The sequence below is a fragment of the Mustela nigripes genome, chromosome 1 (genome assembly GCF_022355385.1).
Source record: "Mustela nigripes isolate SB6536 chromosome 1, MUSNIG.SB6536, whole genome shotgun sequence".
Classification (NCBI taxonomy): Eukaryota; Metazoa; Chordata; class Mammalia; order Carnivora; family Mustelidae; genus Mustela; species Mustela nigripes.
In genome coordinates, this window is record NC_081557.1 from 44719103 (window position 1) to 44743381 (window position 24279).

At 38.4% G+C, this 24279-nt stretch overlaps 2 protein-coding genes across 2 annotated transcripts; both read left to right on the top strand.

Moving 5' to 3' along the window:
- Positions 1-957: 957 nt before the first annotated feature.
- On the top strand, positions 958-1917 carry LOC132011224 (olfactory receptor 56A4-like). The gene has a single exon (XM_059389524.1). The coding sequence runs from the start codon at positions 958-960 to the stop codon at positions 1915-1917; it is 960 nt and encodes a 319-aa protein (XP_059245507.1).
- A 6705-nt stretch (positions 1918-8622) lies between these two features.
- LOC132013045 (olfactory receptor 56A3-like) lies at positions 8623-9582 on the top strand. Its single transcript, XM_059392833.1, has one exon. It carries the CDS (start codon positions 8623-8625, stop codon positions 9580-9582), a length of 960 nt encoding a protein of 319 aa, XP_059248816.1.
- Positions 9583-24279: the final 14697 nt, after the last annotated feature.

Sequence of the window (24279 nt, forward strand, 5' to 3'; positions counted from 1 at the left end):
GATGATCGTGTAATTTATCAACCAAGTTGGGAAACTATTAAGAGTGTGTAAGGGCTTAAATGGGAATTATCCCAGGCAAATAGGAAATATGGTCATTCTACTATCATCCTACTTACAGGATTTTTAACAGGATGGATGAGTTCATATTTATAAAGTACTTAGGAGGAGATTATACAAAGTAAAATAAGTCAAGCAGAGAAAGACAATTATCATATGGTTTTACTTATATATAGAACATAAGGAATAGTGTGGGAGACTAGCGGGGAAGGGAGGGAAAACTGAGTGGGAAGAACTCTGAGAGGGAGACAAACCAGGAGAGACTCTGGACTCTAGGAAACAAACTGAAGGTTACAAAAGGCAAAGGGATGCAGGGATGGGGTAGCCAGGTGTTAGGTATTAAGGAGGGCATGCACACATGGGGCACTGGGTGTTATATGAACTAATGAACACTACATCAAAAACTAATGATGTACTATATGGTGGCTAACTGAACATAATAAAAAAAGAATAGTGGCAGACACTTAACTATTTTTGCTTTTTGAGTCAGGATTTATTATTTATTTTTTAATTTATTTTTAATTTATTTTCAGCATAACAGTATTCATTATTTTTGCACCACACCCAGTGCTCCATGCAATCCGTGCCCTCTATAATACCCACCACCTGATACCCCGACCTCTCACTCTCCGACACTTCAAAACCCTCAGATTGTTTTTCAGAGTCCATAGTCTCTCATGGTTCATCTTCCCTTCCAATTTTCCCCAACTCCCTTCTCCTCTCTAACTCTCTATGTCCTCCATGCTATTTGTTATGCTCCACAAATAAGTGACTTATTTTTGGAACTATTATTATTTTTAAGTGATTCTATGAAAAATAAGTTACTTCCCCATGCATATTCTTATTGTTTAGATGGATTTATTCTTGTCTTACCCTTTAAGGTTTTCTGAAGTGTCAGTAATGAGTAGGACACTTTATATGGCTTCACCCAGCAACTACTCCACTGCTCCAGTTTCTGAATTCCTCCTCATTTGCTTCCCTAACTACCAGAGTTGGCAGCACTGGCTGTCCCTGCCTCTCAGCCTCCTCTTCCTCCTGGCCATGGGGGCTAATGTCACTCTGCTGATCACCATCTGGCTGGAGGCCTCTCTTCATGAGCCCATGTACTACCTGCTCAGCCTCCTCTCTCTGTTGGACATCATGCTTTGCCTTACTGTCATCCCCAAGGTCCTGGCCATCTTCTGGTTTGACAGTAAATCCATCAGCTTCTCAGCCTGCTTTCTCCAGATGTTCATCATGAATAGTTTTCTGACCATGGAGTCCTGCACATTCATGGTCATGGCCTATGACCGCTATGTGGCCATCTGCCATCCACTACGATACCCAACCATCATCACTGACCAATTTGTGATTAAAGCTACGATCTTTGTTGTGGCCCGGAATGGCCTTCTTACTATGCCTATCCCCATACTTTCTTCCCAGCTCAGATATTGTGCAGAGAACATCATCAAGAATTGTATTTGCACTAACCTGTCTGTGTCCAAACTCTCCTGTGATGACATCACCTTCAACCGGCTCTACCAGTTTGTGGCAGGCTGGACCCTACTGGGCTCAGACCTCATCCTTATTGTTCTGTCCTACTCCTTCATCCTGAAAGCTGTGCTAAGGATCAAGGCTGAGGGTGCTATGGCCAAAGCTCTAGGCACTTGTGGTTCCCACTTCATCCTCATCCTCTTCTTCAGCACAGTCCTGCTGGTTCTGGTCATCACTAACGTGGCCAGGAAGAAGATTCCCCCAGATGTTCCGATCCTGCTCAACATCCTGCACCACCTCATCCCCCCAGCTCTGAACCCCATTGTTTATGGTGTGAGAACCAAGGAGATCAAGCAAGGAATCCAGAAGCTGCTGCGAAGGTTGTAAGAGGTAAAAATGGGTGAGAGCTAACCTGGAGAATTGAAATTGATGATGGGGAATAGTTTTCATGATGAATAGGAAATTTAGTTACTTCAGGAATAAGTTTGGATTTTTCATTCTCCAAATTTTCAGTTGATTATTGGGATATTCTTATCCTGACTCCTACTTTCCCTGCACTGACTGGAACCTTAGTTTTTTTGCATTCTGATGTTATCTGGAAATTTCTTTTAACCTCAGCTGTGTGAGAGAGACTTGTCAAGTTATATATAAGTACAGGGTATTAATTAGAGTGAATCTCTTTTCAAATAAAGAAACAATAGTATTCTAGTCACTTTCAGTTCCTCTCAGTTTCCTCAATTGCTTAATACTTAGATACGTATTAGACCACTTGGTTCTACCTGACACAGTTCCAAATGGTTTTGTGTCATGAATGGATCTCCTGTGAAGTTAAAGAAGTTGGCTCTAAACCTTTGATTCTTACAGTGAGAGAATGATATGTATCACCCACTGCCTCCTGTAAGCCCTGACAGATATTGTTAATATATTTATCTATTGCCACTTCTCTGGATTATGAATTTCCTGGAGTTCTTTACTTATTTTTAATGAATTAAAAAATACTAAGATGACTCATTTTTCTGTGTGTGCATTTTGTTTTAAGTGAAAGTGTGTGTCCTGTTTTTACTAACTTGTGTCTACATCCCCTCCTATCTCACTTTTCTATCAGATTTCAGGCACTATCTATATCCCCAATTTTTCCTGCTGATCTTAGATATACAGTTAAGTCGACTTATTCATTCTACTTTCAGCTCTGTTTTATCAATCCTCATAGTCTGTGCTGGTGCCAATATAACATCCTATGGGATCCAGACAACCATATTAGTGGGTTATTTGAACAAGGACAGGTGTGTTTAATTCTTTTCAGTTTCCTTCCAGATCATGCCCTGAAAATGGTGGGGATTCATGTATTAGACAATATTTCTTGGGATTAATTTGCATTGGCAACAGAGTCCCCTCTTTATTATTATTTTTTTAATTATTATATTTTTATTTTTTAAACAGGCAATTAGATAAAGAAGGTATGGTCCATATTTACAATGGAATATTACACCTCCATCAGAAAGGATGAATACCCAACTTTTAAAAAAATTTTTTTCAGTGATCCAAAATTCATTATTTATGCACCACACCCAGTGCTCCATGCAACATGTGCCCTCCTTAATACTCACCACCAGGCTCACTCAACCCACCTCCCCTCCAAAACCCTCAGTTTGTTTCTCAGTGTCCATAGTCTCTCATGGTTTGTCTCCACTTCCGGTTTCCCCCAACTCACTTCTCCTCTCCATCTCCCAATGTCCTCTGTGTTATTCCTTATGTTCCACAAGTAAGTGAAACCATATGGTAATTGACTCTCTCTGCTTGACTTATTTCATTCAGCATAATCTCCTCCAGTCCTGTCCACATTGATACAAAAGTTGGGAACTCATCCTTTCTGAGGGAGGCATAATACTCCATCAGAATATATGTATATATATGTATATATATATGGACCATATTGTATTATGGACCATATCTTCTTTATCTATTTGTCTGTTGAAAGGCATCTTTGTTCTTTCCACCATTTGGTGACTATGGCCGTTGCTGCTATGAACATTGGTGTACAGATGGCCCTTCTTTTCACTACATCTGTATCTTTGGGGTAAATACTCAGTAGTGTAATTGCAGGGTGATAGGGAAGCTCTATTTTTACTTTCTTAGGAATCTCCACACTGTTTTCCAAAGTGGCTGCACCAACTTGCATTCCCACCAACAGTGTAAGAGGGTTCCCTTTTCTCCACATCCTCTCCAACATACGTTGTTTCCTGTCTTGTTAATTTTGGCCATTCTAACTTGTGTAAGGTGGTATCTCAATGTGGTTTTGATTTGAATCTCCCTGATGGCTAGTGATGATGAACATTTTTTCAGATGTCTGATAGCCATTTGTATGTCTTTGGAGAAGTGTCTGTTCATGTCTTCTGCCCATTTATTGACGTGGTTATCAGTTTGTAATACCCAATTTTTGTATCAACATGGACAGGCCTGGAGAAGATTATGCTGAGTGAAATAAGTCAAGCAGAGAGAGTCAATTTTATCATATGGTTTCACTTACTTGTGGAATGTGAGAAATAACACAGAGGACATTGGGAGAAGGAGATGAGAAGGGTGCTGGGGGAAATTGGAGGAGGAGATAAACCATGAGAGACTGTGGATTCTGAGAAACAAACTGAGGGTTTTGGAGGGGAGGTGGGTGGGGGGTTGGGTGAGCCTGGTCGTGGGCATTAAAGAGGGCACATATTGCATGGAGCATTGGGTGTGATGCATAAAAAATGAATCTTGGAACACTGGAAAAATAAAATAAAGTTTAACAGAGTCCCCTTTTGGATACTGAGAGCCTCACATATAAGAGCCATTTGAGAATGTCTTCTAACATAGCTGATCTATGATGTACCTAGCCATTCTTGGAAAATTTACAAACTAATTTATCATTCCTATAGCATTGTCTTTAACCAAAATAATAGCTTTTATCCACTCTCTTTTCTCTTTTCCACAGCTCCAAAGACTGATCCTAACCAAACACTGTCCTAGTCACCCATCATTCCATTGTTCCTAGCTCATTATTTTCAGATTATACCCATTGATATATATATATATATTTTTTCACTTAATGTTTAATGTTTATTAATACTTCAACCCTTTTGAGCTGGCAGTGGGTAAGATATAACCAGGCAACAGAATTTAACAGCAAGCAAATTTAGGAACACACACACATACACACACAGTATAAGCATCAGTTAGCTATTGTGGCAATAATGCTGTGTAACAAGAAACTAAAACATTTTCAAAAAATTTCAAGACATTGAATGATTTATTCACTTCCATGGGAGATAACAAAAGGACCTTCCTTAGCTAGGGGCTGGAGTGTGTCTGTTAATTTCAGCTGGGCTCTGTTACATGTCTCTGGTTCTCCTTATGTGGGTCACAACAGCTAAAGAAGCATTCTTTCATACTCCAGTTCTTTGAGTCTTTTGTATATGTTTCTCATTCACCTTGGATCAGCATATTATCCAGAAATATCCTTCCAGTAGCAATGACAGAATCCCAAGAATGCCTCTTAGTTCATCTTCTTGTCTTTAGCCATTGAATCAACAAGGTGTAGCTTGGTAAGAATCTTGACTCAGTTTCTGCAGGTATGTTGTGAGTTACGTAACAGTGTGGGCCACCTATGGAAGCCGTGTTAGCTGGTGTGGCACATATGCATACCTGAAAGGTCTGGGTGACAAACTGGAGGCCCTTAGGGATCTCCAGACTGATGCCTTTTTTTTTTTAAACTGATATTACATATTTTATTGGTTAGATATAACATTATGTTATTTGCCAAGCTCCTATTCAATTTTTCTTTCGTTTTGTCCAAAACTTCCATGAAAAGAAAATATTTCCAATAAAAAATTGCACTAATTATTAACAGTAAAATTTCTATTCATCTACTCATCATAGGTACTGCTTTAAGAAATTTACATAACTCCACAAAGAATGTACTTATTTTCTATTCCATGAATAGAAACACTGGTGGGTTGTTTTTAAATTAGTGTTAGAATAATTTTTTTTTTAATTTTACATTTTATTTTATTTTTTTTTTAATAATTTATATTTTTTATTTTTTATAAACATATATTTTTATCCCCAGGGGTACAGGTCTGTGAATCACCAGGTTTACACACTTCACAGCACTCACCCAAGCACATACCCTCCCCAATGTCCATAATCCCACCACCTTCTCCCAAACCCCCTCCCCACAGCAACCCTCAGTTTGTTTTGTGAGATTAAGAGTCACTTTTGTTTTGTCTCCCTCCCAATCCCATCTTCTTTCATTTATTCTTCTCGTACCCACTTAAGCCCCCATGTTGCATCACCACTTCCTCATATCAGGGAGATCATATGATAGTTGTCTTTCTCTGCTTGACTTATTTCGCTAAGCATGATATGCTCTAGTTCCATCCATGTTGTCGCAAATGGCAAGATTTCATTTCTTTTGATGGCTGCATAGTATTCCATTGTGTATATATACCACATCTTCTTGATCCATTCATCTGTTGATGGACATCTAGGTTCTTTCCATAGTTTGGCTATTGTGGACATTGCTGCTATAAACATTCGGGTACACGTGCCCCTTTGGATCACTACGTTTGTATCTTTAGGGTAAATACCCAATAGTGCAATTGCTGGGTCATAGGGCAGTTCTATTTTCAACATTTTGAGGAACCTCCATGCTGTTTTCCAGAGAGGTTGCACCAGCTTGCATTCCCACCAACAGTGTAGGAGGGTTCCCCTTTCTCTGCATCCTTGCCAGCATCTGTCAGTGGTGATTTTAGCCATTCTGACTGGTGTGAGGTGATATCGCATTGTGGTTTTGATTTGTATTTCCCTGATGCCGAGTGATATGGAGCACTTTTTCATGTGTCTGTTGGCCATCTGGATGTCTTCTTTGCAGAAATGTTTGTTCATGTCCTCTGCCCATTTCTTGATGGGATTATTTGTTCTTTGGGTGTTGAGCTTGCTAAGTTCTTTATAGATTCTGGACACTAGTCCTTTATCTGATATGTCATTTGCAAATATCTTCTCCCATTCTGTCAGTTGTCTTTTGATTTTGTTAACTGTTTCCTTTGCTGTGCAAAAGCTTTTGATCTTGATGAAGTCCCAGTAGTTCATTTTTGCCCTTGCTTCCCTTGCCTTTGGCGTTGTTCCTAGGAAGATGTTGCTGCGGCTGAGGTCGAAGAGGTTGCTGCCTGTGTTCTCCTCAAGGATTTTGATGGATTCCTTTTGCACATTTAGGTCCTTCATCCATTTTGAGTCTATTTTTGTGTGTGGTGTAAGGAAATGGTCCAATTTCATTTTTCTGCATGTGGCTGTCCAATTTTCCCAGCACCACTTATTGAAGAGGCTGTCTTTTTTCCATTGGACATTCTTTCCTGCTTTGTCGAGGATTAGTTGACCATAGAGTTAAGGGTCTATTTCTGGGCTCTCTATTCTGTTCCATTGATCTATGTGTCTGTTTTTGTGCCAGTACCATGCTGTCTTGATGATGACAGCTTTGTAATAGAGCTTGAAGTCCGGAATTGTGATGCCACCAACGTTGGCTTTCTTTTTCAATATCCCTTTGGCTATTCGAGGTCTTTTCTGGTTCCATATAAATTTTAGAATTATTTGTTCCATTTCTTTGAAAAAGATGGATGGTACTTTGATAGGAATTGCATTAAATGTGTAGATTGCTTTAGGTAGCATAGACATTTTCACAATATTTATTCTTCCAATCCAGGAGCATGGAACATTTTTCCATTTCTTTGTGTCTCCCTCAATTTCTTTCATGATACAAACGTAGTGATCCAAAGGGGCACGTGTACCCGAATGTTTATAGCAGCAATGTCCACAAGAGCCAAACTATGGAAAGAACCTAGATATCCATCAACAGATGAATGGATCAAGAAGATGTGTTATATATACACAATGGAATACTATGCAACCATCAAAAGAAATGAAATCTTGCCATTTGCGACAACATGGATGGAATTAGAGCATATCATGCTTAGCGAAATAAGTCAAGTGAAGAAAGACAACTATCATATGATCTCCCTGATATGAGGAAGTGGTGATGCAACATGGGGGCTTAAATGGGTACGAGAAGAATAAATGAAACAAGATGGGATTGGGAGGGAGACAAACCATAAGTGACTCTTAATCTCACAAAACAAACTGAGGGTTGCTGGGGGGAGGAGGTTTGGGAGAAGGGGGTGGGATTATGGACATTGGGGAGGGTATGTGCTTTGGTGAATGCTGTGAAGTGTAAACCTGGTGATTCACAGACCTGTACCCCTGGGGATAAAAATATATGTTTATAAAAAATAAAAAATTATTAAAAAAAGAAGAAGGCACTAAAATCTCACCAATAGGGATGCCTGGGTGGCTCAGTTGGTTAAGCAGCTGCCTTTGGCTCAGGTCATGATCCCAGCGTCCTGGGATCGAGTCCCACATCGGGCTCCTTGCTCCGCAGGGAGCCTGTTTCTCCCTCTGACTCTGCCTTCCACTCTGTCTGCCTGTGCTCGCTCTCGCTTGCCCTCTCTCTGACAAATAAATAAAATCTTAAAAAAAAAAAATCTCACCAATATATTTGATGACTGTGACTATATATAAATTTGTATTTTCTAGATTTTTTATAGTAATGGAATCACACAGTATATACTATTCATTGCCTGGCTTTTCTTTGAGAAAAGCATCATTACTTTGAGAATCTCCAATTGTAAATAGTTCATTTTGATGTTGAATAGTAATCTCCTTAATGAATAGATCATAATTTGTCTTTGCTCTATTGATGGACATTGATGAACATTTCCACTGTTTTCAATTCTTAAAAATAAAGCTGCTATGAAATTAAAAAAAAATTAAAAATAAACCTCAAAGTAATCAAATATGTATAAACAAGCCATATTTCCCCAGTCCTCTATACTGCTTAAAGTGATAGGAATGTCCTAATACTATGTCACAGATGAATTCACATGGTTGTGGACAACCTGCTAGGAGTCATGAGTATCACCTAGGTGAAGGAGATTATTGTAAATTCATGGGTCTTGAGTCAGTAGCTAATTTTTACCTTAATTTTACAGATCACTAAAAAGACAAAAGATGACAGCACATCCAAATGGCACCATCTCCACTGAGGCTTCAAACTTCCTCCTGAATTGTTTTGTCAAGTCCCCCAGCTGGAAGTTCTGGTTGTCCCTGCCCCTCAGCCTCCTATTTCTTCTGGCCATGGGAGCCAATGGTGTTCTCCTGGTCACCATCCGGCTGGAGGTCTCTCTGCATGAGCCCATGTACTACCTACTCAGCATCCTCTCTCTGCTGGATATTGTGCTCTGCCTCACTGTCATCCCCAAGGTCCTGGCCATATTCTGGTTTGACCTCAAGTCCATCAGCTTCTATGCCTGCTTCCTTCAGATGTATATCATGAATTGCTTTCTTGCCATGGAGTCCTGCACATTCATGGTCATGGCCTATGACCGCTACGTGGCCATCTGCCACCCATTGAGGTACCCATCCATTATCACTGACCAATTTGTAGCTAAGGCTTCTATTTTTATTTTGGCCAGGAATGCATTTCTTACTATGTTCATTCCCATTCTCTCTGCCCGGCTCCATTATTGTGGAAAACATATAATTGAAAACTGTATCTGTGCCAACCTCTCTGTGTCCAAGCTCTCCTGTGATAACATTGTCCTTAACAAAATATACCAGTTAATTGTGGCCTGGACTCTTCTGGGCTCTGACCTCATCCTCATCTTCCTCTCCTATACTTTAATTCTAAGAGCTGTTCTTAGACTCAAGGCAAAAGGGGCAGCTGCCAAAGCTCTGAGCACATGTGGCTCCCACTTCATTCTCATCCTTTTCTTCAGCACCATCCTTCTGGTTTTTGTTTTTACCCATATTGCCAAGAAAAAAATTTCCCCTGATATCCCCATCTTACTTAATGTCCTACACCATGTAATTCCTGCAGCTCTCAACCCCATTGTCTATGGGGTACGAACCCAGGAGATTAAAGAGGGGATTGGGAAAATCCTGAGAAGAGTGGGAAAGAGCAGCAACTAATTGTGTTCTAGCTCGACTTTTCTCAACCATGAATGCTCTAATTCCATTTGAAAGGCAGGAACTTGGAGAAAAAATTACAGTCCTAATCCTCTCTCTAGACATGCCTGAAGATCTGACCTGCATGGTTTGCCTCTTACCTATCACATATCACATATGTGATATATCATATCACATCTTTCACCTTCCATCATTTTCAGGAAGTGACTAAGGATATAGATGTAAAAGTCTCATAATACCCAGACCAGGGGCTATGAATTTTCATGAGCCAAGCATCATACTTCACTGTCTTCTCCTGATTAAATTCCTTTTAGAGTCCGTGTGATGGAAAATGCATACTCACTTAAACATGTGTGGCTGATGGGAAGTACCAGAACTTAAAGGAAGTGAATTGACTTCGGAAAATTAAAATAAGATTGAAAAGCAACTGTTAAAAAGTGGTGAGAATAATCATTATGCTTTAACCTTTCCCTCAGGCACTCAAACATATTTAATGAAAGTTATCTTACATCTATCACAGAACTGGAAAATGGAACTCAAACATACATAAATCTTGATCTAAAGACCTACTCTAAAGGCCTAGGGAAAAAAACAAAAACATGTAAAATCACTGTAATAAGAATTAGATTAAAACACATAAATAAGCCCAGAGGAGAGAGGGATTCATTTCTGTAGGCTGGGACTCCTTTATATATCTGATCTCCTCCTTCAGTCCCTCAGTCAGAACTGCCTCCCTAACAGCTTCTCAAAAACATGAACCACATTCTTGTCTCTGGGACTTTTGGCTTGTTGTTCCTCTGGACACATAACTCCTTTCCTCAGGTCCATTGGGTCTCCCTGACCACAGGAAAAGAAAGAAAGAAAAAAAGAAAGAAAGAAGAAAGAACAAAAGAAAGAATATTCTTTCCAACAATATTCCCTCAAAGCACAGATGATGTCCTAACACCTCTGCTTTCCTGTTTTGTATAGCATTAATCACTATCTACTGATGGTACATTTTGCTCATTTATTTGTTTAGTCAGCCCTAATTTACTAAAATTTAAGCAGTAGAAGGGTAAGAACTTTTACCTGATATGTTCACTGTTGTATTTACAGTGCCCAGACAGGGCTAGGTATATAGTAGGAACCATAAATGTTTGTGAAATTAATGACTGAATATACATTGAATAAATGATTGAATGCATGCTTGTTCATAGGAATATAATTCAGACATGGTCCTTGTCCTCCAAATTTTTACATTAGACATCAAGAGTGAGAGAGACCACATTTCATGCAATGTTCCATGGTCTTATGGGTTGTGTAGATACAACCATGGGACATAGGAGAGCTTAGAGGTAAGACCAGAAGTAAATTTTTAGTGACTTTGTTTGAACACATCTGAAACATCCAAGTGATAGTGTATATTAAACAGTTGCACTGACAAGTTATGCCCTCAAATAAAATGTATACTTGGGAACTGACTATATATCATTATTGAAACAATGAGAAAACAGATAGAAAGACCTAGAGAAAGAATATGAAATAGAATAGAATAAAATCCAGCAAAAAGTCCTTAAAAGCCCCCATATCATTCTTACCTTCTGGTTTGTAGAGTGTAGCTTGGAGAGAACTCAAAGTAGTAGTACTCAGGAAAAGGAAGGAAAAATGAAAGTGTCACAGAATAAAGCACTACAAAATGGACTGTGTTCACTCAAGATGCCATGGTAACCTTATTTGTGGGGGCCCTATCTGTATAATCAACTTAATATGCAAGATGCATTGCAAAATGGATGGGTTCCTGCATGCCCATTATAAAACACATGGGTTTATCAACCAACATTATAAATAGATACAGAAGAAATTCTTACATATGTGAGTATTATGCTCTCAGTTCACATAAAGATTCTTTGTGGAATGAAAAAAAAATTTGAAAAAAAAAAAAACACCATTTCCCTGATGCCGAAATGGTGTTTTTTTTTTTCAAATTTTTTTTTCACCAGTCAGAATGGCTAAAATCAACAAGTCAGGAAATGACAGATGCTAGCGAGGATGTGGAGAAAGGGGAACCCTCCTACACTGTTGGTGGGAATGCAAGCTGGTGCAGCCACTCTGGAAAACAGCATGGAGGTTCCTCAAAATGTTGAAAATAGAACTGCCCTATGACCCAGCAATTGCACTATTGGGTATTTACCCTAAAGATACAAATGTAGTGATCCAAAGGGGCACATGCACCCGAATGTTTATAGCAGCAATGTCCACAATAGCCAAACTATGGAAAGAACCTAGATGTCCATCAACAGATGAATGGATCAAGAAGATGTGGTATATATACACAATGGAATACTAGGCAGCCATCAAAAGAAATGAAATCTTGCCATTTGCAACAACGTGGATGGAACTAGAGCGTATCATGCTTAGCGAAATAAGTCAAGCAGAGAAAGACAACTATCATATGATCTCCCTGATATGAGGAAGTGGTGATACAACATGGAGGCTTAAGTGGGTAGAAGAAGAATAAATGAAACAAGATGGGATTGGGAGGGAGACAAACCATAAGTGACTCTTAATCTCACAAAACAAACTGAGGGTTGCTGGGGGGAGGGGGTTTGGGAGAAGGGGGTGGGATTATGGACATTGGGGAGGGTATGTGATTTGGTGAGTGCTGTGAAGTGTGTAAACCTGGTGATTCACAGACCTGTACCCCTGGGGATAAAAATATATGTTTATCAAAAATAAAAAATTAAAAAAAAACACCATTTCTTGACAAAAGAAGGGACATAAAATATATTTGAAAAAATAATGGCTGAAAGTTTCCAATCTGATAAAATTCATAAATCCAGAGTTCCAAGAAGCTCAATGAAACCCAAGAATAAGAAACATGAAGAAAACTATACTAGGGTACATCATAACCCAGTTGTTCAGAAGTAATGACAGAGAAAAAAATTGTAAAAACCAGGGGAAAAAATGACACATTTCAAACCACAGGACTAAATTAAGAGGTGTCTGGGTGGCTCAGTAAATTTCTCTCTCTCTCTCTCTCTCTCAAATAAATTTTCTCCCTCTCTCAAATAAATAAACTCTTTTTAAAAACCAACGGACTATATTAAACATTAGAGCAGAATTATCAAAAACAATGCAAGTGAGAAAACATAGAGCTTTATCTTTAAAGGACTGAAAAAGAAAAAAACGTCATGTACAATTCTATCCCCCACAAATATTTTCAAAAATAGATATGTGTTTTTTAATATACAAAAACTGAACTAGATTTCACCATCATACTCATATTGCAAACAATGTTTGAAAAGTTTCAAGAGAAAGAAAGAAAATAATATCTGATATAAATGCACTTGTACAGAAAGGTCTAAAGACCATCAAAAGTTGTTGTTACATGGGTAAATTGTAAGATTTGAAAATAATTTATAGTTATTTAAAAATTATTGTCTATAACAAAAGTAATATCAATGCAGCACGTGGTTTATAAAATGTAAGAAAATAAAAGCACAAAAGGAAGGAAGCAATGGAACTGAATCATGGCAAATCATTACATTATATATGAAATGATGTGTTATCACTTGAAGGTAGACTGGGATTATTTAGAGATCATACTATAATCTCTAATGCAAGCCCCTGAAATACAAAATAAAACTCCTATGAGAAAAGATCAATTAAAATGCAGTTTTAAAAATATACTCTGGTAATGGTTGTGGTGCACAAACAATGAATCTTGGAACACTGAAAATATAAAATTAAATTTAAAAATAAATAAATTTTTAAAATATACTCAGGTAATTTAAAAGGAAAAAGAAAAAGAAGGGAAAAGAAAGAGAGAGCAAATGCCCAAGTGATTTATTTAAAGCAAATTATAGAGGACATGGAGAAAGGGGAACATGCTTACACTCTTGGTGGAAATGCAAGCCGATACAGCCACTCTGGAAAACAGTATGGAGGTTCCTCAAGACATTAAAAAAAGAGCTACCCTACAACCCAGGAACTGCTCTACTGAGTATTTATCCCAAAAATACTGATGTAGTGAAAAGAAGGGGTACATACACCCCAATGTTCATAGCATCAATGTCCACAATAGCCAAACTGTGGAAGGAGCTAAGATGCCCTTCAGCAGAAGAATGGACAAAGAGGATGTGGTACACATATACAATGGAATATTACTCAGCCATCAGAAAGGATGAACATCCACCATTTGCAACAACATGGATGTAACTGGAGGGGATTATGCTAAGTGAAATAAGTCAACCAGAGAAAGACAATTATCTTATGGTTTCATTCGTATGTGGAACATAAGGACTAGCATGGAGGACCATAGGAGACAGTAGGGAAAACTAAAGTTTGGGGGGGAGGAGACCAGAGAGGGAGTCAAACCATGAAAGACTATGGACTCTGGCAAACAATCTGAGGGTTTCAGAGGGGAATCAGGTAACTGGGTGATGGGTATTAAGGAGGGCACATGTTGGGATGAGCACTGGGTGTTATATGCAACTAATGAATCATTAAACACTACATCAAAAACTAAGAGGAGAAAGGAATGGGGAGTTGGGTGAGCCTGGTGATGGGTATTATGGACGGCTTGTATTGCATGGAGCACTGGGTGGGTGCATAAACAATGAATACTGGAACACTGAATAGAAATAAAATTAAAAAATAAAATAAAATAAAAACTAATGTACTATACAGTGGCTAACTGAACATAAGAAATGTATACATACATACATACATACATACAGTGAACTATATCCGTAAATCACATTAACTATAAAGCAGAGCTTGAAAGATTGGGGGGAAAAAGATTCAATTAAATGAGGGTTTTGAAGAGGCGGGGGGTGGGAGGTCGGGGGAACCAGGTGATGGATATTGGAGAGGGCACAGATTGCATGGAGCACTGGGAGTGGTGCAAAAACAATGAATACTGTTATGCTGAAAATAAACAAAATTTTTTTTAAATAAATAAATTTTTAAAATAAATAAATAAATTTCAATTTAACACACACACACAAAAATGCAACCATACAAAACACACCGGAAATATAAAGACAATTAGGTTAAAAATAAAGGGATAGTGTGTTGGAGGGGATGTGGAGAAAGGGGAAACCCTCTTACACTGTTGGTGGGAATGCAAGTTGGTGCAGCCACTTTGGAAAACAGTGTGGAGATTCCTCAAAAAATTAAAAAAAGAGCTTCCCTATGACCCTGCAATTGCACTCCTGGGTATTTACCCCAAAGATACAGATATCGTGAAAAGAAGGGCCATCTGTACCCCAATGTTCATAGCAGCAATGGCCACGGTCACCAAACTCTGGAAAGAACCAAGATGCCCTTCAGTGGATGAATGGATAAGGAATGGAGTATTATGCCTCCATCAGAAAGGATAAATACCCAACTTTTGTAGCAACATGAACGGGACTGGAAGAGATTATGCTGAGTGAAATAAGTCAAGCAGAGAGAGTCAATTATCATATGGTTTCACTTATTTGTGGAGCATAACAAATAGCATGGAGGACAAGGGGAGACGGAGAGGAGAAGGGAGTTGAGGGAAATTGGAAGGAGAGGTGAACCACGAGAGACTATGGACTCTGAAAAACAATCTGAGGGCTTTGAAGGGGCAGGAAGTGGGAGGTTGGGGGAATCAGGTGGTGGGTATTGGAGAGGGCATGGATCGCATGGAGCTCTGGGTGTGGTGCAGAAACAATAAATACTGTTACACTGAAAATAAATTTTAAAAATTAAAAAAAAAAAGAAATAAGTTAGAAATAAAAAAAAATAAAATAAAGGGATAGAAATATATACCACACCAACACTAATCAAAATAAAATGGGAATAGCTACATTAACCAGAAAAGATGAGTTTCTACAAAGAATGTACATTATCTCAAGTGCATGCTGAACTTTCATTAAAAAAATCATATTCTAGGTCATAAAATAAATCCCAGTGCACCTAAAAGAATTCATGCAAAGTATATTCTCTGACCACAGTGGGATTAAGTTAAGATATCAATAATAGAGTGATCTCTGAAAAAAAATTCCAAACATTAAAAAGTAAACAATACACTACAAGGGAGTAGATACAAAGTGACAGGACTATTCTGCATCCTTATTACAATGCTGGTTGTGAATCTATATAAGTCTTAATGCTCCTAAAAGTACATCAAAAAAGTTCAATTTTATTTGTTTAATTTTTGGTGCTAAAGAATAAAAAATGTAATAAACACTCAAAAAAAGTTATTCACATGCAAAAAACAAATGTATAAATTAATCATGAGATAAAGAAGTAATCACAATGAAAAGTAGAAAGTATTTTGCACTGAGAAAAATTAAAATACAAGATATCAAAATTTTTGAAATGCTGCTAAACCAATACAGTTGATACTTGAACAAAATAAGCATCAAAGGCACTGACCCCTTACATAGTCAAAACTCCACATATAACTTTTGATGCTCTAAAAACTTAACTAAAAGCCTACTATTCTCTGAAAACCTTACCAACATTTAGATAACAGATTAAGTCATATTTTATACCTTATATGTACTATATGCCATGTCCTTATAACAAAATAAGCTTGAGAAAAGAAAATGTTAAGAAAATTACATGAAAAGGAAAATAGATTTACAATACTGCACTGTATCAAAAAAAAAAAGTGGGGGGGGGGTTCCTGAGTGGCTCAGTGCATTGAGTGGCCTGAGTGGCTCAGTGGCTCTGACTTTGGCTTTGGTCATGGTCTCTGGGTCCTAGGATCAAGCCCACATCAGGCTCTCTGCTCAGCAGGGGCCTGCTTCCCCCTCTCTTTCTTTGCTTGCCTCTCTGCCTGCTTGTGATTTCTACCTGTCAAATAAATAAAATCTTAAAAAAAAGATAGTCCAGAGGTGGCTGGCTCACCCACTTAGTTAAACGGCTGCCTTTAGTTCAGGTCATGATTCCAGAATCCTGGGATTGAGCCCCACATTGTGCTCACTGCTTAGCAGGAAGTCCACTTATCCCTCTCCCTTTGCCCCTTCCCCATTCATGCTCTCTCTTTCTCTCTCTCTCTCAAATAAATAAACAAAATATTTAATATATATATATATATATATACATTTTAAAAAAAAAACAGTCCTTGTATAATCAAACCCACAGAGTTCAAACCGGTGTTATTACCTGTGTTGTACTTAGAAAGATATACTATTAAAGTCTTTATTAGAAGTACAAGGTCTCAAGGAATCTGGTGGCTCAGTTGATTAAGCGTCCAACTCATAAATTTGAACATCCAACCTCATGTCTGAGGTCATGATCTCAGAGTTGTGAGATTGAGCCTATACTGGGCATGTAGCCTGCTTAATATTTCCTTTCTTCCTCTCCCTCTGCCTCTTCCTGCCTCTCTCTCTCTAAAAAAATAACAAAAAAAGAAAAAACAAAAGAACAAATAAAGAAAGGAAAAAGAGAGAAAGAAAGAAACAATGTCTCAAATCAATGATCAACTTCTATCATTAAAAACAACAACAACAACACAGGAATAAACTAAACCAAACTAAAGAAAAGAATAAATATCAGAACAGAAATCAAAGAAATTAAAAACAAAGCACAATAGAGAAAATCATTCAAAGCAAAATATTTTACTTTCAGAAGAGTAAAAAAAAATATAAAATCCTAAGAATAAGCCAAACAAATTAGGGAAAGACAGAGAGGGAAGAAGGATAAGGAGTAGGAGGAGAGAGGGAGAAAGGAGGGAGAAGGAGAGAAGATACAAATTATCAGTATTAGGAATGAGATAGGTGACATCACTAGAGATCCTATACATATTAAAAAGATAGTAATAATGGATTATTATGAACACCTTTATGACAATAAACACTTCAATTTAGATAAAGTAAGGACATTCTTCGAAACACAAAAACTACCAAAACACACCTGAGTAAAAATGATCACCTAAATAGATCTATATCTATTAAAGAATTAAATTAGTAGTTAAAAACCTTTGCAAAAACAAACAGAAACAAACAAACAAACAAACAAACAAACAAATAAAACCCCTCCAGATCTAAGCCTCTTTCTCTCTTGTTCTTTCTTCCTTTATTTTCTGTACAAAATGAGAAAATAGAGTTCACCTCAAAATAAATAACAGGAAGTGGTACACACACTGTCATGGATTTAATCAATATGGATATAAGTAAGATGTGTGAACTAGAATTTAAAATAATAATTATAAAGATACTAGCCAGGCTTCAAAAGATCATAATGGAGAATAATAAGGCTGAGGGTAAAAAAGGAAAGAAAAAGAGTGAGTGACAAAGGCAAATTTAGGGAACTCAGCAATTCCCCAAAGTGAAATAATGCCCATATTATAGGAGTCTCAGAAGATGAAGAGTGGGGAAAAGGGATAGGAGGTTTATTTTAACAAATTGTAGCAAAGAATTGTCTGAATCTGGGGAAGTAAACAGGCATTCAAGTCTAGGAGGCACAGAGAAACCCCCTCAAAATAAAAAAAAAAAATGTTCAACAACCCAACATATTATGTTGAAACTTGGAAATTGCAAAGAAAAAGATAAAAAGCTCAAGACAAAAGATCCTTAAACTACAAGGGTAGATATATAAGGCTGGCAGCAGACCTGTCCACAGAGACCTAGCAGAACATAAAGGACAGGCATAATATATTCAACATGCTAAACAGGAAAAATATGCAGCCAAGAATACTTTATCCAGCAAGGCTGCCATTCAGAATAGAAGGAGAGATAGGGTTTCCAGGACAAACAAAAACTGAAAGAACTTGTGAACACTAAACCAGCCCTGCAAATATAATAAAGGGGATCCTTTGAGTGGAGAGAGAGCTCCAAATTAACAAGAAAAGACATAGGGTATCAAAATGGATTAAGAAAAACAAGACAAATCAATATGCTGCTTAAAAGTGACTCATTTTAGACCCAAAGACACCCCAGATATAGAGTGAGAGGGTGGAGAACAATCTGTCATGCTAATGAACATTAAAAAGAAAGTTGGGGCACCAATCCTCATATCAGATAAACAAGATTTTAAACCAAAGACTAAAGTAAAAGATGAAGAGGGACACTTTGAGAAACTTAAAGTGTCTACCCAACAAGAAGACCTAACAATTATAAATATTTATGCTCCTAACTAACTTGGGAGCAGCCAGTTATAGCAAACAATTAATAACCAAAGTTTTTTAAAAAAATGATAATAATACAATATAGTAGGGGACTTCAACACCACATTCACAGCAATGGATAGATCAATTAAGCAAAAGACCAACGAGGAAACAAGGGCTTTGAATGACAGACTAGGCCAGATGGAGTTCACAGATATAAACACAGCATTCCACACTAAAGCAACAGAATACACATTCTTCTCAAGTGCACATGGAACATTCTTCAGAATAGATCACACAATGGGTCACAAACTAGATCTCAGTCAATACCAAGAGACTGGTATTATTTCCCATATTTTCAGACCACAATGCTTTGAAACTTGAACTCAGTCACAAAAGGAAATTTGGAAGGAATTTAAACACACTAGGTTAAACATCATCCTACTCAAAAATGAACTGGGTCAACCAGTAAATTAAAAAAGAATTTTAAAAATTCATAGAAACTAATGAAAATGAAAATACAACTGTACAAAGTTTTGGGATACAGCAAAGATGGTCCTAAGAGGGGAGTACATTGCAATACAAGCCTCTCTCAAAAAAGTAGAAAAATCTCAAATACAAAAGCTAATCTTCCACCTAAAGGTGCTGGAGAAAGAATAACAAATAAAATCTAAACCAAGCAGGAAAAAAAAAAAGATTAGAACAGAAATCAATGAAATAGAAACCAGAAGAATTGTAGAACAGATCAATAAAACTAAAAGCTGATTCTCTGAAAGAATTAGTAAGATCAATAAACCTCTGGCCAGACTTATCCAAAAGAAAAGGACCCAAATTAATATGATCATGAACTAAAGGGAGAGATCATGACCAATACCAAGGAAATACAGACAATTGTTATAACATATTATGAGCAATTACATGCCAACAAATGAGACGATCTGAAAGAAATGGATGCATTCCTGGAAACTTATAAACTAACAAGACTGAATCAGAAAGAGGTAGAAAACCTGAGCAAACCCATAACCAGCAAAGAAATTGAATCAATAATCAAAAATATCCCATCAAACAAGAGTCCAGGGCCAGAGGGTTTCCCAGAGGAATTCTACGAAACATTTGAAGAAGATATACTACCTACTCTTCTGAAACTTCCAGAAAACACAAATGGAAAGAAAACCTCCAAACTCATTCTATGAGGCCAACATTACCTTGATCACAAGACCAAAGACACTACTAAAAAAGAGGATTATAGACCAATATCACTGATGAACATGGATACAATAGTTCTCACCAAGAAACTAGCCAATAGTATGGTGCTAACAGTACATTAAAAGTATTATTCACGACAAGATGGCGGGGAAGTAGGAGGAGGCACCTTTTCAACCTGTACCCTAAAGTGAGCTGGTTACCTACCAAAGAACTCCAATCACCCATGAAATCAGCCTGAGATCAGAATTATCCATGTCTGGATCTCTACAGGGGCAGAAGATGCCAGTGAGCAGGTAAAGCAGAGTGGGAATGTCGGACTGATATTAGAAGATAAACAAAAGGGGGAGGGAGCCACCAGAGGTGACCAGTTGGAAAGTAGTATTCCTAATATGAGCGAGACTGCCCTGCATCTGGGGACCAGCATTAATATGGAGATTGGTTGAAAGCACTCCAAAAGAGCAAAGGATCAACGGGGGGGGGGGGGGGGGTTTTGGGAATCAGGATGGCTAGAGACAGGGGCTTAAGTCCCCAGTCCCAGGACAGCCTCCCCTGGCACTGAGCCAGAGAGATTGTAGCGAAGAAACTAAGTCTTGGACCCTGAGCTGCCAGTGCACCTGAGGTTGCGTGGGGTCTGGCTCCTGTGAGGGGCTGGGAGCCACGCCAGACACCAGAACTCGCGAGCCCTATTTCAGAGCCTGAGACGCACGTGCCCCTCATCCTCCCCTGAGAGAGGTGCACAAAGGCCCACCCAGTGCTCTTAGACCCCGTCATTGTTTCAGAGCCTAAGACACAAACCCCAAACTTGCCCCTGAGAGAGGTGTGCGAAGGCCTGCCTTGGTGCTTTCGAACCTGCGTCCCGCTCTCAGAAACAGATGTGCACAAGACCTGCAGCCTCCCCTGAGAGAAGTGCACGCAAGCAGGTGCTCTTAGACCCAGAAAGACCAGGCACTCCCAGTCTGGGCCAGCAGGAAAATCACAGTGGGCAATCGCTGCTTGGAATCTATCTGGTGGTCTGCAGCTGCCCAGACAGCTGCCGCTGCTGTGGTTTTGGGTACAAGCAGGGACGGTGACTCAGAATCTGCTCTGCCAGCGGCCAAGGGGAAATTTATATGGGCTCTGCAACATCACAGAAGAACAGACTGAGGCTTCTCTCTGAGAAGGAGGTCAGGGTACAGTTTGCTTTCCTCTAAACCTACAAAAATCATCAAGGGGCACCTGGGTGGCTCAGTGGGTTAAACCTCTGCCTTCAGCTCGGGTCATGATCCCAGAGTCCTGGGATCGAGTCCCGCATAATTGTAGATATAATCTCTTAAAAGCTGCTAGGACAAAGAACTCCTTATTTACAGAGGAAAGCCCACCAGAATAATGTCAGACCTGTCCACAGAGACCTGGCAAACCAGAAAGGGCTGGCAAGATATATTCAGGACATTAAATGAGAAGAACATGCAGCCAAGAATACTTTATCCAGCAAGACTGACATTCAAAATGGATGGAGAGATAAAGAGTTTCCAAGACCAGCAAGGCTTAAAAGTCTATGCAACCACCAAGCCTACACTGCAAGAAATATTAAGGGGAGTTCTATAAAAGAGGAAAAATCCTAAGAATAGCATTGAACAGAAATATGGAGACAATCTACAGAAAGAAAGACTTCAAAGGTCCAAAAAATTGGCAGAAGACATGAACAGACACTTCTCCAATGAAGACATACAAATCTCTATCAGACACATGAAAAAAATGTTCATCATCAATAGCCATCAGGGAGATTAAATGAGATTAAATGAGAAAAACATGCAGCCAAGAACACTTTATCCAGCAAGACTGACATTCAAAATGGATGGAGAGATGAGGAGATCAATGAGGTAGAAACCAGAGATACAGTAGAATGTATCAATGAAACTAGAAGCTGGTTCCTTTAAAGAATCAATAAGATCAATAAACCATTGGCCACACTAATCCAAAAGAAAAAAGAGAAAGCCAAATTAATAAAATTATGAATGAAAAGGGAGAGATCACAACTAACACCAAGGAAGTAGAAACAATCATCAGAAGTTATTATCAACAGTTATATTCCAATAAGCTAAGCAACCTACATGAAATGGATGCATTCCTGGAAAACTATAAACTACCAAAATTGAACCAGGAAGAAATTGACAACCTGAATAGACCAATATCTGGTAACGAGATTGAAGCAGTGATCAAAAATCTCCCAAAACAAGAGCCCAGGATCTGATGGATTCCCTGGGGAATTCTATCAAACTTTCAAAGAAGAAATAACACCTACTCTCCTGAAGCTGTTTCAAAAAATTGAAGCAGAAGGAAAACTTCCAGACTCTTTCTATGAAGCCAGCATTACCCTGACCCCCAAACCAGGCAAAGACCCTACCAAAAAGGAGAATTTCAGACCAATATCACTGATGAATATGGATGCTAAGATTCTCAACAAGATCCTAGCAAACAGTATCCAACAGCATATTAAAAAGATTATCCACCATGACCAGGTGGGATTCATCCCTGGGCTACAAGGATGGTTCAACATTCACAAATCAATCAATGTAATACAACAAATTAATATGAGAAGAAAGAAGAACCACATGGCACTCTCAATTGATGCAGAAAAGGCATTTGACGAAATCCAGCATCCATTCCTGATTAAAACGCTTCAAAGTATAGGGATAGAGGGAACATTCCTCAACTTCATCAAATCTATCTATGAAAAACCCACAGCAAATATCATCCTCAATGGGAAAAAGCTTGCAGCCTTCCCGTTGAGATCAGGAACAAGACAAGGATGCCCACTTTCACCACTTTTGTTCAACATAGTATTAGAAGTCCTAGCAACAGCAATCAGATAACAAAGAGAAATAAAAGGTATCCAAATTGGCAATGCAAACTCTCTCTCTTCACAGATGACATGATTCTTTATATGGAAAACCCAAAAGACTCACCCCCAAACTACTAGAACTCAAACAGCAATTCAGTAACGTGGCAGGATACAAAGTCAATGTACAAAAATCAGTTGCTTTCTTGAACACTAACAATGAAAATACAGAAAGAAATATTAGAGAATCGATTCCATTTACTATAGCACCAAGAACCATAAGATACCTGGGAATAAACCTAACCAAAGAGGTAAAGGATCTGTACTCAAGGGACTACAGAACACTCATGAAAGACATTGAAGAAGACACAAAAAAGTTGGAAGACCATTCAATGCTCTTGGATCGGAAGAATAAACATTGCTAAAATGTCTATACTGCGTAGAGCAATCTATACTTTTAATGCAATTCCAATAAAAATTCCACCAGTAATTTTCAAAGAGCTGAAGCAAATAATCCTAAAATTTGTATGGAACCAGAAAAGACCCCGAATCGCTAAGGAAATGTTGAAAAACAAAAATAAAACTGGCAGCATCACATTACCTGATTTCAAGCTTTACTACAAAGCTGTGATCACCAAGACAGCAAGGTTCTGGCATAAAAACAGACACAGTGGAACCGAGTAGAGAGACCAGATATGGACCCTCAACTCTATGGTCAATTAATCTTTGAAAAAACAGGAAAAAATATACAGTGGAAAAAAGAAAGTCTCTTCAATAAATGGTGTTGGGAAAACTGGACAGCTATATGTAGAAGAATGAAACTTGACCATTCTCTTACACCGTACACAAAGATAAACTCAAAATGGATAAATGACCTCAATGTGAGACAGGAATCCATCAGAATCCTAGAGGAGAACATAGGCAGTAATCTCTTCGATATCATCCACAACAACTTCTTTCAAGATATGTCTCTAAAGGCAAAGGAAACAAAAGCAAAAATAAACTTTTGGGACTTCATCAAAATCAAAAGCTTCTGCTAGCAAAAAAAAACAGCCAAGAAAATAAAGAGGCAACTCACGGAATGGGAGAAGATATTTGCAAATGACAGTACAGACCAAAGGTTGATATCCAGGATCTATAATGAACTCCTCAAACTAAACACACACAAAACAGATAATCATATCAAAAAATGGGCAGAAGATATGAACAGACACTTCTCCAATCAAGACGCACAAATGGCTATCAGACACATGAAAAAATGTTCATCATCACTAGCCCTCAGGGAGATTCAAATTAAAACCACATTGAGATATCACCTTACACCAGTTAGAATGGCCAAAATTAGCAAGACAGGAAACAACATGTGTTGGAGGGGATATGGAGAAAGGGGAACCCTCTTCCACTGTTGGTGGGAATGCAAGTTGGTGCAGCCTCTTTAGAGAACAGTGTGGAGATTCCTCAAGAAATTAAAAATAGAGCTTCCCTATGACCCTGCCATTGCACTACTGGGTATTTACCCCAAAGATACAGATGTGGTGAAAAGATGGGCCATCTGTACCCAATGTTCATAGTGGCAATGGCCACAGTCGCCAAACTGGAAAGAGCCAAGATG

What these genes read in the sequence shown, in the direction of transcription:
- LOC132011224 (XM_059389524.1), top strand. Translation starts at nt 958, where the DNA reads ATGAGTAGGACACTTTATATGGCTTCACCCAGCAACTACTCCACTGCT.
- LOC132013045 (XM_059392833.1), top strand. Translation starts at nt 8,623, where the DNA reads ATGACAGCACATCCAAATGGCACCATCTCCACTGAGGCTTCAAACTTC.